The sequence below is a fragment of the Corythoichthys intestinalis genome, chromosome 12, assembly GCF_030265065.1.
Source record: "Corythoichthys intestinalis isolate RoL2023-P3 chromosome 12, ASM3026506v1, whole genome shotgun sequence".
NCBI lineage: Eukaryota > Metazoa > Chordata > Actinopteri > Syngnathiformes > Syngnathidae > Corythoichthys > Corythoichthys intestinalis.
In genome coordinates this window covers 14,624,541-14,638,588 of record NC_080406.1, presented here as the reverse complement: position 1 = coordinate 14,638,588, position 14,048 = coordinate 14,624,541, and the positions used below count along the sequence as shown (strand labels likewise).

Here is a 14,048-nt window from a genome sequence, read left to right as displayed (position 1 = left end):
TGACACATCAAACATGAAAACTCGCTAGATTAAAGAATTCGCAAGCGATGCGAACAAAAAAAAAATCTTTTACTGATACAACATGTGTGACGAAAGAGAAGTGCATTTTGGTTTTGTTTCTTTATACGGAGTGTAAAGCTTACGGTTAGCGGCTTAGCAAACTTAGTTCAGGTGAACATTTCAAAATAAAAGCATGTCATGTTCAGATTTCTGGAGGTAATCGCATATACTTCACATTCTACTCTAAGAATAAATATAAAATTACACCCATTATGAAAAATCTGGTTGGCAATGATGATATGATGTAATAAATGATAATAATTTGGCTTCAAATTTGTTGCATACGCACTTTGCAGGACAAGATGACAGTCATTTTGGATCAAGTTAACACTTTTCATGGGCTGTAATTGGCAGACAACAAACTTAACTAGCTTTAAAATGACTCGTTGTGTGCGTTCTTTTTAAATATTTATTGTTTTTAATATAGTTTGTGTTTTATTTAAGAATAACAATTTATTGGAATTCAATAGGTGATTTATTAGGATGTACTGTCACTATATTCCTGGTTGAATAGGTTAATTAAAAAAACAGGCAATAATATCAAATATTGCAATAATTTATGAGACATTATATCGCCTACTAAAATTTGTTATCGCGACAGGCCTGGTTGACTGTCTCCCCCAAGGTTGCAGTGATGGCCAAATGAAGCTTCTTGAAGCAATGACGCTTTGAAGCCAATTGGTTCAAAGCTTCATGGTGGTTCATTTGGTCTTATGATGCGCCTTATTGTCCAAAAATTACGGTACTTGCTAAGGTGACGAGCTTATCCCCCAAATACATCATTATACATATTTTCACATATTTAAAGCAACTATTCCAGAAGTTAACCGCTAATAATGTCTTACAGTCCATAGCACATACCAACGCTACAATTTATTCTAGTTAATGATCCAGATGTAGTAGATTGTAGATCTGGTTTCAAAGTAAGATGGCATTTGGTATTATACACAGCCCAATAAAGTTCCGTATGAATTTGTTCACAACTTCTTCTTAGGATTGTTTGAAATGTTACAAGTTAGGTTTGTGTTACAAAGATGATCACAATTTTGGATCTGGTCCAGGGTTAAATGAGTACCAGAGATTGCTGTTTGTTCTTTCTTGTTGCTCATTATTTTCCCAACCGGATTTTGGCACGCTACGGCATGTGGGCCACTTCTGTCCCAACCACAATCTTGTATTGTCAGTCTTTTTTTTTTTTTATGTACATGAGTCAGCAGTGCCAGAGAAAGAATAGAGCAGCAACATGTTTTCATGTTTATATTTTGTGACTTTTTCCCCACCTTCTGTCCGTCCTCATGTTAGTTATTTTCTATATTTTTATTTATTTTTGCAGTAGAGAAGAGTTGATTTGGCCTTAAAATGATTTGAGCGTCTTCAGAACAGCTACCAGGGTTTTTCTCCTATATTAAGATAAAATGTATGGATACTGACTGTAGACGTGTTTTTGTGAATGTTGCTTGAATAGTGATTTCATTTCAATGGGTGTAGATTGAATATAATCTTTGCCTAGTATTAAATCAATTTACGATCAATTATTAAAAACATATTCTATAGATTCACAAACAGCAGCTTATAAGAATAATATTGGGCAAAAATATGAAACTAATCATAGACTTGATAATAATTTTGACGGAGCACAGTGCCGATTAATAGGGGGCCTGCATTGTTGGCGTGGCCGTCAAAGCTGACAGAGTGGAATTATAGACAGCTTTTTATGTCGAAAATTCTTGTAAATAAATGCTTAAATCCCTGAATTCTTGATAGATATGGATATAAAACAGTCTCGATTCTTGATTAAAAGCATAAAAAAACGTGCAGTTAGCTTTATTTTACGTAAATATGTCTTAGTACGATGCTAGTTAGTCAGTCTGGCGACTGCCTTATGTAAACAGCTTTTCCGGTGAAAATTCTTGTGAATAAATGTTTAAATCCCTGAATTCTTTATAGATATGGACCTAAAACAATCTCGATTCTTTGTTAGAAGAGAAAAAAAAAACGGGCTGTTAGCATTTATTTTACGTAAATATATCATAGTACGATGCTAGTGTGTTAGTAAATGTGGCGGTAAGCCTTACAACAAAGAGCTTTTTACATTGAAAATTCTTGTGAATAAATGCTTAAATGCCCAAATTCTTTATAGATATGAACGTAAAACAGTCTAGATTCTTTGTTAAAAGAGCAAAATACCGTGCAGTTAGCATTTATTTTACGTAAATACGTCAATTCGATGCTAGTCTGTTAGTCAATGTGGCGGCAGCCTTATGCAAACAGAGCTTTTTCCGTAAAAATTCTCGTGAAGAAATGCTAAAATCCCTGAATTTTATATAGATATGGATGTAAAACAGTCTCGATTCTTGGTTAAAAGCAAAAAACGTGCAGTTAGCATTTATTTTACGTAAATATGTCGAAGTACGATGCTAGTCGGTTAGTCAGTGTGGCGGCCGCCTGATGTAAACAGAGCTTTTTACGTTGAAAATTCTTGTGAAAATATAGTAATTACCTTGAATCCTCGAACAAATCACTCCTGCGACAATCCTGCTTGTATGCAGTACAGCTTTCGTACTTTTTCAACCTAAATCCGGTGTTGGATCACTGCATGTGTCGCTGCGACCGACTGCGAATAACTGAAGCGGATTGTGGGATGGCCTCTTACTTGAAGTTGTGGCGCAGTGAACCTGACCCGTCAAAATCATTATGAAGTCTATGGATTAATGTTTTATTATAATTGAAGTAAGCATTTTAAGATGGTCCTCGACAACTGCTTGTTTCCTTGACATGGTGCCTGAAAAAAAATATTTGTCCTGCCCCTAATATTTTTGGACCATGTGATCAGCAAAATTGGCAGTTCTCTAGGAAACTAAGACTAGACTAGACAAGGTGGACTGTAGCTGTGGGCTAATTCCAGTTTTTTGAGCAGCCCCAACATGCTGCGAGGGTCCACTTGACAATGCTTCAAGTCATAAATTACGTCAATGCAGTACCAAGTGTTTTGGTTTTTTTTTTCTTTCGTTTGATTTTTTTGACTTAATGGAAACATGCTGGCTGCTAACCTTTGATAGTCGTGGTATATAAATGCGCTGTTAGAAGTTAAATCTGGTCTACATTTAATATTTTAGGTTCACGTGCATTTTCGCGTACCATTTGTTATCCCTACCTAAATCCCTATCATTACCAAACTTCCAAATATTGTTCCAGCCTAAAATAAAATTTGTTCTCTCTCACACCAAATGCCTAATCCTACTGGTAAATATGTTTTTCACTGTTTGTTTTGTGCATCAGACGTTAGAACCGAGAGCACACCCAGTCTTTTCCCCACTCTCTCCACCGGAACAAAGCACTCCAGTTCAGCCCCGGAACCCTGAGCTGGAACAGAGAGCCAAAGCCATGAGGGGCCGCATGTGAGTCCACCAGCTTGGCCAGTGTTTTTCAACCTTTTCTGTGTCACGTCACGTCTTTACCATTGGCGGAGTTTGACTTTTGGGGTAGGAGGGGCACAACATGTTGATGACCCCGAAACTCAGTGTCAGCAATAAAGTTAACTTACAAGAATATTTATAATAATAAGTTGACAATGAGCGTTTTTTGTTTCCCATCATTCTTGAGGGGAATTCTCAACTAGGCTGCTTAGGCAATACTTTTCGCCAAGATTTTCATCCGTTGAATATGGTACGCCCGCCGGTGTCGTGCCAATGTAGTTATCCCAGTCAAAAATGGTATCCCCTGGGCGGAGCCATATGGGGGTAGATTTGTGTCGTTATTATTCAATCAAAAAAAAGTTTCTTCAATCAAAATATATATTTTCAATCAAAAAAAGTCGCTTAAATCAAAAAATGTGTGTTTGAATGCAAAAATGAATTTGAAACTCAAAAAAATGCATTTGACAGCTATTTTCTTTGATTATTATTTATTGTATTTTGGGGGGGGGTCAAGCTTTTTTTTATTTAAGTAATTTTGATTTGTGTTCGGCTAGGATGTTTTTGTCTTTATTATTCAATCAAAAAATAAGTTGCTTCAAAAAATATATATTTTCTAAAAGAAAAATCAATCAAAAAAAGAAATTTTTTGAATGCGAAAAAATATGAGATTGAAAAATCTGCATTTGAACACAAAAATATTTTCAAAGGAAAAAATCATTTGAAAAATAAAATTGCAATCCCCTATTTTTTTTGTTTTGAAAATTATATGTAAAGCAAGTGACCGTCTAAGATGCTAGTCACATAATCTGTTCGAAAAAAATTTTTTGACCCATTATTAAAATATATTTTTCTGTTCATTTCATTCATTTTTGTTGCAGTTTTATTGCTTTACAACTTTTATATACAGTGGGGAGAACAAGTATTTGATACACTGCCAATGGGAAAACCCATTGGCAGTGTATCCCCCCCCCCTTAAAATCCGCTTCTGGTTTTTACGTTTTTTTTTTTTTTCTTCTTTCAGAAAATATCTCGCGGCACACAACAGACCAAAAATGTTCGCAAATTACTTTCTATACATTATATTTAATTATAAAATAATTTCTCAGTATTTATACTTACTCCGTGTGAAACTTTAGCCTATTTAGATGAACACAGCCGATATCCTGGCAAGAACCTTCGTCAACAGCCGTTAGTCTGTCTCTGTTTTTATTTTTAATAGCAGTTTGGCTTGAAAAGCTCAGAATTATCACAGGCGCACTTTAGCAATGTCCTTAACCGCATCTCTCACGATTTACCGGTTGAAAAACACTGATCTTGGCTCACTTTATCACACCTACTGTTGATATACACTTTTGTCAATAACAAGGTGACCTCTTTTTTTCCCTGCTCAGGTTTGTTCTTAATGAGCTGATACAGACAGAGAAGGACTATGTCAAAGACTTGGGCATCGTAGTTGAGGTGAGTTACACCTAAGTTATGTTTATCACCACTCATACATCATGATTATCTTCTAAAATTAGTTTTTGTAGCTTTAAAGTGCCTATGACCGGATAAAAAAAATCTTAAATAGCATTAATATGTGAATTTGATTTTGAAACGATTCGACTAATATACAACAATTTGGCAAAGTGCAGATGACGAGAAATTAGTCTTTTAATCTGCCGTTTAGCCCCTGCCTGTCATTATAGCGCTCTAGCGTCTCCAACAGGACGATGACGTCGGCAGGGTCATGATTTCATCTGATTTAGAATTCAGCCCATTGGGGGGGAATTCTTCAGAACGAGGAAAATGCGACAAAGAGAGCCGCAAAATGCCATTGTTTAAATCTCGCTACTCCAATATTTTTACAGGATATTCTTTTTATCGAAGTATTTTTCCCCAATTGCTAAATAAATAGTATGGTAAATGGCAAATAAGTTTTGTGCTAAATGGAATATGAAATATTAAAAATGCATTTATTCAGTACGACATGGCAAAATTACTCCATAGTGGTCAAAACTGTCGACTTCTTGCACATTTTATGCCACCGGAGTTAGTCCGGCTTTTGTCATTTCCCTGCCCCGGCTTCAGAGAGCGTAAACAAACCAGGAGGCGTGACAGCGAGCCAACATGCTAACCCGAACCGAGTGATGTTTCAAAGCATTATTCTCGCCTTTCGAAGCAAAAAATCACACAAAACTACCACAGATCATGTCACATGGCGGCGGGGTTGTCGATCGTCTTTGCCGATCGGGAACCCGCCCTGCGGCGAGCAAGTTACAGCTCGTCGTTCCCTGCTGCGGAGAGGAGAGCTCGTTTGCCGGGGAAGCAGCGGGACAATGACCGCCGGAAGAACCGGCCGACGTCAGAGGAGCACGTACTGTAGCTGCCACATGGTCAACTCGAATATGGCATAAATTAATGCTTAACTACATGGCGAAGATGTAAACAGTGAGAGAGCGGCGTGTAGTTGTTGTGCAGCTAACATGGCAGAATGTGTCTGAAGAGAACTTTTCAACATGTCCGTCCATAATCAAACGTAAGTAAATAGAAAGTTTTTACTGTTTACTTTGTAATCGCTGTATCCGCGGCCATTTTTTGTAACATAAATTGCCATTTCTAATGGGGTGGAAATTTTGACAGAACACCCGGCACACAAAGAAGGCAATAAGCCGAGTATAGCGGTCTCCCGGCGAGCACGCGAAGGACCGAAGGGGGTGTGCGACAAGCCTCCGGTCGTCGGCAGAGTGGCATTCTCAGTGGAGAAGGAGCACTGTCAGCCAAATATATGCATATATGCAAGCCATCTTTGTATTAAAACGTGTGCCATGATCCCAGTATTAGGCATAATACAAAATACGATGTTTACTCAGTTGTCGGACTTGTTTTGCCCATTCTCCGAGTGTGAACGGGAAATTTTTGAAACCCAAAAAGGCTCACACGCCTCTTTGGTGCAGCAACAAATCCCTGCAGCACATTTGGCTGGCGTGATGCGAAAAATTAACAAATTAATCCGCAAAAACAGCTGAATCCGCAGTCCATCTGCATGCTATAAAGCAATGCTGTATTGTGAGATGCTGACCCGGGTGACGTCACAGTCGCATTTGTCCCCAACCCGAGGCAAAAATACTACGTGAAATATAAAATAAACATGCATTTTTGTGTTATAGGCACTTTAAAGGTGACCCTGGATTATTTTCATATTATTTTTCATTACCTTGTATGTTGTTTTATCAGGTTCGTTAAACAATTTGCATTAAAAATCCCTGCAACGTCCTTTTTTAAAGCTATTTTAGCTGGTCGTTTTTGCTTGCCCTTGCAAACAGTGACCTCAATGTGTGACTGGATCAAATCTGAATATTTTAATATTTGCATTTAAACTCTTAGCTGTCATTGGTGGGTTGACAAGTGTTTGTATTAAGACCTCGCCTGGCCTTTTTCGGGTGTGTGTGAGGAAGGAAGTGGGTAGGATCTTGCATAGTAGAGCACATAGTGAGTGATTAGAAATCTGCTCGTTTGCAGAGCGGTTTGACAGGAGCGATTTCAATCAAACCACAAACAACCTTGATGACAAAATTTAACCAGGTCACACTCTCATTCTCTTATGTAGGGGTCAAGTGATGAAATAGTTTCATCTAAAGTCACATTTTTTTGCGTGGGTTAAGAGGTCATTATAGAGGGTGATACAAAAAAAACGTAAGAATTAAACCGAGTGATGCAATAAAAATCTTTCATCTGTACAAACCTATGATTGTTTTCTAAAAACAAAGTTTACCAGTTTCATGTATTTGTAGTGTATTCAATGAACTCATAGGTTAAACATGATCTGCAAATCATTATATTAAATTTTTATGTGTTGACCACAATGTCCCAACTTCATTAGAATTGGGGTTTGTATATTGTATGTTTACCAACAAGTTTGTGTTTTGTTTTTCTCTAAACCTGAAGATTTTTGCATAGCATTCTAGGAAAAAAAGTATAGCTTGTCTCTGATCTCAACCTCCTTGCAGCGCTTTATGAAGAGGATAGAGGAAAAAGGAATTCCCGACGATATGAAAGGAAAAGAGAAGATCGTCTTTGGGAACATCCATCAGATCTATGATTGGCACAGAGAGTGAGTTACTAATTGGTTGTTTGTGGTTTTAGCTAATTGATAACCACACTGCTATGTGCCTGCAGCTTCTTTGTTGGAGAGTTGGAAAAATGTCTAGACGACCACGAGCACCTGGCCGAGCTCTTCATCAAACATGTGAGTGACAAAGATGAGGAGCATAGGCAGAGTTTGACTTTTGGGGCAAGGGGGGCACGACATGTTGATGACCCCGAAACGCAGTGTCAGCAATAAAATTAACTTACAAGAATATTTATAATGATAAGTTCACAATGAGCGTTTTTTGTTACCCAACATTCTTGAGGGGAATTCGAAATCAGGCTGCTTAGGTAATACTTTTCGCCAAGATCGTCATCCATTGAATATGGTACGCCCGCCTGTGTCGTGCCAATGTAGTTACCCCAGTCAAAAATTTAAATGGCGGTAGATTTTTGTCTTTATTATTCAATCAAAAAAACTTGCTTCAATAAAAAAAAAAAAAAGCTGCTTCAATCAAAATATATATTTTCAACCCATTTTGATTTTTTTGTTTTTTGTTTTTTTGTATTTTTTTTTTTAAGCAACTTTTTGATTTAAGTGATGTTGATTTGTGTTTTGGCCACATTTTGGCTTGGGCATTTTTGTCTTAGTCAATCAAAAAATAAGTTGCTTCAAAAAATATATATTTTCAAAAAGAAAAATCACTTTAATCAAAAACAGAAAAATTTCAATCATGGAAAAAGTTTTTGATTGCAAAAAAATATTTGAGATTGAAAAATTTGCATTTGAACACTTTTTCACCAAAAAAGTTTTCTTTGATTGAAGCAATCCTTTTTGTGTTTGGGCCATATTATGGGTAGGACATTTGTGTCTAAATCATTTAATCAAAAAAAAAAAGTTGCTTCAATCAAAAAAAATATTTTCAATCAAAAAAATCATTTGAAAAATATAATTGCCCTCTCTTTTTTTTTTCTTTCTTCTAATTACATGCAAAGCAAATGACAGTCCTAGTTGCTAGACACATAATTTGCTGGAAAAATAATTTTGACCCATTATAAAAAAAAAAAAAAATTGTTCATTTAATTCAATTTTGTTGCAGTTTGATATGTACAGAGGGGAGAACAAGTCTTTGATACACTGCCAATGGGTTTTCCCATTGACAGTGTATCAAAGACTTGTTCTCCCCACTGTGTGTATATATATATATATATATATATATATATATATATACACATATTTATGAAAGTCAATTACATGCAATGACACTTTTGGTCACCGGGGGGACCTGCCCCCCCCCCCTTAAAATCCGCTTATGATGAGGAGGCCATTGTCCTCCGTGAGCAATCACTTGCTGACATTTTTTTGTTGTTTTTTTCCAGGAAAGAAGATTGCACATGTATGTGGTGTACTGTCAGAACAAACCCAAGTCTGAGTTCATCGTAGCAGAATATGACAGTTATTTTGACGTAAGTTACTTAAACTAATTAGGACACACCTCTTACCTCACAAATAGACAGAAACAACTAGACACGCATAAATCATCATCACACCCCTTCTAAAGAAGCCCAACCTGGATCCCACCATTTCAATAACCTCCGCCCCATCTCCAACCTACGTTTCATTTCAAAAATTCTTGAAAAAACCGTTGCATCCCAACTCCATAACCACCTAATTACCATTGACATTTACGAGCACTTTCAATCCGGTTTCCGCCCCCTCCATAGCACCGAAACAGCCTTACTTAGAATTACAAACGACCTCCTCATAGCATCCGACTCCGGTTTATTATCAATTCTCGTCCTCCATGACCTCACTGCCGCCTTCGACACAATTTCCCATACAATCCTTCTCGACCGACTCTCCTCCATTGGTATCACCCACACACCCCTTTCCTGGTTCACTTCCTACCTGTTCAACCGCACACAATTCGTCAAACTTGGCCCTCATAATTCCAGTTCCCTCCCTGTCTACGCTGGCGTGCCCCAGGGCTCTGTCCTGGGGCCGCTCCTCTTCATCATCTACATTCTCCCCCTCGGTTCCATCTTCCGCAAACACAACATTCACTTTCACTGTTACGCGGATGACACCCAGCTCTACATATCCTCAAAAACAACCGCCTCCCTCCCACCTTCCTCCCTCACCCTCTGCTTAGATGACATTAACTCCTGGTTGTCCTCCAACTTGCTCCTACTTAACAGCTCCAAAACAGAAGTCCTCCTAGTTGGAACCACCGCAACGCTCTCTAATGTCCATAAGTTCTCTATTACCATCAACAATTTACCGATCTCTCCTTCGTTTCAGGTTTAGAGTCTGGGTGTCATCCTCGACAGCACACTTTCCTTCCGGTCACATATCAACAGCATCACCCGATCAGCCTATTTCCACTTTCGCAACATTTCTCGCCTCCTCCCTTCTCTCACCCGCCTTACCACTTCCACCGTGGTCTGTAATCTAATAACCTCCCGACTCGATTATTGCAACTCACTGCTCTTCGGTCTCCCTAACAAGTCCCTCCAGAAACTGCAGCTCCTCCAGAACTCAGGCACGCATCATCACTCGAAACCCCGCAACACACCACATCACCCCCATCCTCCGTCAACTTCACTGGCTTCCCGTCAAACAAAAAATCAACTACAAGATCCTCATCATCACCTTCAAAATACTCCATGCCCTGGCCCCTCCCTACCTTTGCGATCTTCTCCGTCTAAACAATCCAACCTGTTCACTTCGCTCTACCACTATTCTTCCCCTCTCCGTCCCCCGTGTCCGCCTCTCCACCTTTGGTTCCAGAGCTTTTAGTCATTGCGCCCCCCAGCTCTGGAACTCCCTACCCCCTGATCTTCGCAGCATATCTACTCTATCACTTTTCAAATCTAGACTGAAAACACACCTGTTCACTCTTTCTTACCCACTATAACCCCTAGCTCTGTTATATTTTTTTACTTCTTTTTAATTTTTTATCCTTTTAATACCTTTTTAACGTACTGTGATTCCATGTCTCTTGTAAAGCGTCTTTGTGTGTTTTGAAAAGCGCTTTAGAAATAAAATGTATTATTATTATTATTATTAAATTTTAGCCTTCTGTGAGGGCAGTAGAATTGTTTCCCTTTAACTCATTTACAAACCTTTTTGTAACAATACATGTCACTTAAACATATGTACAATAATATTCACCTTTTTGTCTCTCCATGCAGGGAGTCCAGCAGGACCTTGAGTCCCGATTGAGCATAAGCGACTACCTTATCAAACCAATCCAAAGAATCACAAAATACCAGCTACTATTGAAGGTATGTGCATTTGTCTGTATTTGTTACTAGTGGAGACAGTTTCTAATGTCATGCCATAATTGCCCGTAGGATTTCCTTAAGTATAGCTCCAAAGCGGGAATGGACTGTGAACAAATAGAGGTAAAAGCAGTTTTTACTTTCTGCCATTGGGACTGAATTATAATGTCTTTGCATTGATGAAATGATCAAACTGCCTTCATTGCCTAAAACAGCAACTTTTGACGTTAAAAAACTGTATTTTTCATCTTACAGAAAGCAGTAGATTTGATGTCTCAGGTTCCCAAACTGTGTAACGACATGATGAACTTAGGACGGTTACAAGGATATGAGGTATAATCTTTTACCTTAAACAGAATGTTTTTTTTTTTTGGTTTGTTTGAAAATATGTTTGAAATCTCCAAACATCGTGTGCCAGTTTTACTTTAGAGGAAAAGCATGTGGTCACCTGGCAGTAATGAACGTTGTTCCTATCAAGGGCAAGCTAACCAGTCAAGGCAAGCTGCTACAGCAGGAGACGTTCTACGTGACTGAGCAGGACGGTGGCGTCTTGTCACGCTCAAAAGAGCGCCGGGTTTTCCTTTTCGAGCAGATCGTGATTTTCAGTGAACTGCTAAGGAAAGGCTCAACCACGCCTGGATACCAGTTCAAAAAGAGCATAAAGGTACTCAACTCATCGCTAACACCACGAAAACAACAACTGTTTAAAACTAGCAAAAGGCAGGAGAAAAATAATGAAGGGATGCTGATCGAAAAACGTTAAATTTAGAGTTCTCTTGTATGTAATATTCAGCCTGAATGTTAAGAAGGCAACATTCATGTCAAATGTTAATCTGCTTAGAAATGTTTTAATGTTATAAAATGTTTTACGGACGAATTCAGTTCCTGAGCTGGCGATGTAACCCGGATTTCCGCGCAAGTCGGGATTAACCCTTTAAATACATCAAAACACTCTCTAAATTAAAACAAAAATACTATCCAAGAACATTTATTATACCTCATTGTACTGTCCTTGGCGGCACGGTGGCTGAGTGGTTAGCACGTCTGCCTCACAGTTATGAGATCAAGGGTTCAATCCCGGGCTTCGGCCTTCCTGTGTGGAGTTTGCATGTTCTCCCCGTGCCTGTGTGGGTTTCCTCCGGGAACTCCGGTGTCCTCCCACATCCCAAAAACATGCATGGTAGGCTGATTGAACACTCTAAATTGTCCGTAGGTATGAGTGTGTGCGTGAATGGTTGTACGTCTCCTTGTGCCCTGCGATTGGCTGGCAACCAGTTCAGGGTGTCCCCTGCCTACTGCCCGTAGTCAGCTGGGATAGGCTCCAGCACCTCCGCAACCCTCGTGAGGAAAAAGCGGCATGGAAAATGAATGAATGAATGTGCTGTCCTTGCTAAGACGTTAGAGCTAAGTCCTAGCTAGACAGTGAGCTAAGCTCCGAAATGACTATGTGTGATATGATATGATGACGTGATATGAAGTCTTTCATGGTGCTTTCGGGTTTGAAAAAGGACAAAAAATGATGGAAATATGGACATAAACGCATGGTTAATGCAGTGTTTTAATGGTGATTTATGAGGGTGAAGGAATCTAACCTTTAAGCCAGATTGCCGGAATTGCGCCAGCCGAACCGCCGGACCCGCGCTGGCGCAGCTCCAGCGACCCAGACCGGCGAGACCCCGGCCAATAGGCCAAACTCTGCGCGTTCACCTTAGTCTTAACCCCTTCTACTAACTCAAATTTGATAGCTGGGATAAGGCGTCGAAGCAGAAGTTGCCAATCTATTCAGGTCGACAGCGGTTTAACGGTAAGGCGAAATAGATAGACTCAGGCGAGGATGCAAAGTCACCATATCACAAGTCAACAAAAGGTTCCCGAGGAAAATGGCAATGCTTAGTTAAACATTCAGTCTTTCGAAGGCTCACGCGGGGCGGGATGTGGGCAGGAAGAAGGGTGTGTTTAGGATTATTGTCTGTTTGTGGATTGGACAGGAGGATTCGGGAGTTACTGTTGTCAGGGTAACGAGGCTTGTGGATTTTGCCACCTCGGCGTCAAAGCCCCTTTGACGCTGATGAGTCGTGTTATCAGTTGGATATCGGGCGCTCTCCCGTCCCGCCATTTGTTCTGGACTGTCCAGGAGAACTGTTTGTGAGTGTTGGTGGTGCTGACGTGGGCTTGTCAGCGTCAATCTTGCTCAGTCAGTTCCATGACGCACACGTTGCGCTTCCGTGATAAGAAGACGTCATGTATCTCTTATGACTTATATTCTGCTTGTTTTCCTTAAACTATGGTATAAGTGCTATTTATTTTATATTGGGTGTGTTAGAGAAACAATACTATTCCCTGTTTGATTATTTTAAGTGTGTTAGAATAATGCAAACAGTTAGACCACAGGTGTCAAACTGATTCCAGAAAGGGCCAACTGGTTGCTGGATTTTGTTCCAACCGATACCGTGCAGAGAGTTTAACCAATGAACTTCCTACTGAAACAAACAGCACCTAACAAAGTTTAACTGATTACACATGTAAAAGATCTGATTGGTGAAAAAGTGTCTTCATTGGTTGGAAAGCAAACCTGCACCCACTTGGCCCTTTCTGGAATCAGTTTGACACCTGTGATCTCCTTCAAGGGCAATGACACTATAAATTTAAATGATCTTATCTCCCATTTTACTTGGTCGATTGACTTCAAGTAAAAACGGGCGTGGACCTCAACTTCCGCACTTTCAAATGAGACCAACCAGCGGCACGTGGGTGACGTCATTACAGCGTGACGAGGCTTCCAATATGATATGCGTAAAAATGTCGATCCCGAGACGTTTGGTGTTAAAGGGTTAATCCAGAGAAGTCTCGCCATCATCATGAAACTGACTCCTCTTGCAATGAATGGATAGTCATGCTCTTGGAAGGTGTTTCTGCTTTGAAAGCTACTTTTCTTTCAAGACTGCCTATCACCTATCCCACTCTTTGTGAGAGAAAACGAAGACCAAAACGTCGACCCACAATAACAACACCATTGCGCCTGTGCACGTCACCATACTGCAACACCTAAATTGAAACGTCATTAACAATAGGCCAATAGGAGAGGAGAATCAGAAATGATGCATAATAGGAAAGAATATGACCTATAGGGCAGCAGGATGTTATGATGTTATTTTAATATTTTGGATTGTCAATTGCATTCAAATAAGCAAAGTAGTTTCTACAAGTATCACTCCTCTT

The 14,048-nt window shown here is 39.4% G+C and overlaps 1 protein-coding gene across 3 annotated transcripts in view; it reads left to right on the top strand.

The window, feature by feature from the left end:
• kalrna (kalirin RhoGEF kinase a) overlaps window positions 1-14,048 on the top strand; it is a 288,022-nt gene that overhangs the window by 230,835 nt on the left and 43,139 nt on the right. For all 3 annotated transcript variants that reach the window (XM_057853377.1, XM_057853375.1, XM_057853376.1), the window contains 9 exons: window positions 3,340-3,458; window positions 4,868-4,934; window positions 7,466-7,569; window positions 7,635-7,704; window positions 8,925-9,011; window positions 10,740-10,832; window positions 10,902-10,952; window positions 11,085-11,162; window positions 11,308-11,493. In XM_057853377.1, coding sequence (XP_057709360.1) covers window positions 3,340-3,458; window positions 4,868-4,934; window positions 7,466-7,569; window positions 7,635-7,704; window positions 8,925-9,011; window positions 10,740-10,832; window positions 10,902-10,952; window positions 11,085-11,162; window positions 11,308-11,493 — 855 coding nt within the window. The remainder of the gene's footprint in view (window positions 1-3,339; window positions 3,459-4,867; window positions 4,935-7,465; window positions 7,570-7,634; window positions 7,705-8,924; window positions 9,012-10,739; window positions 10,833-10,901; window positions 10,953-11,084; window positions 11,163-11,307; window positions 11,494-14,048) is intronic.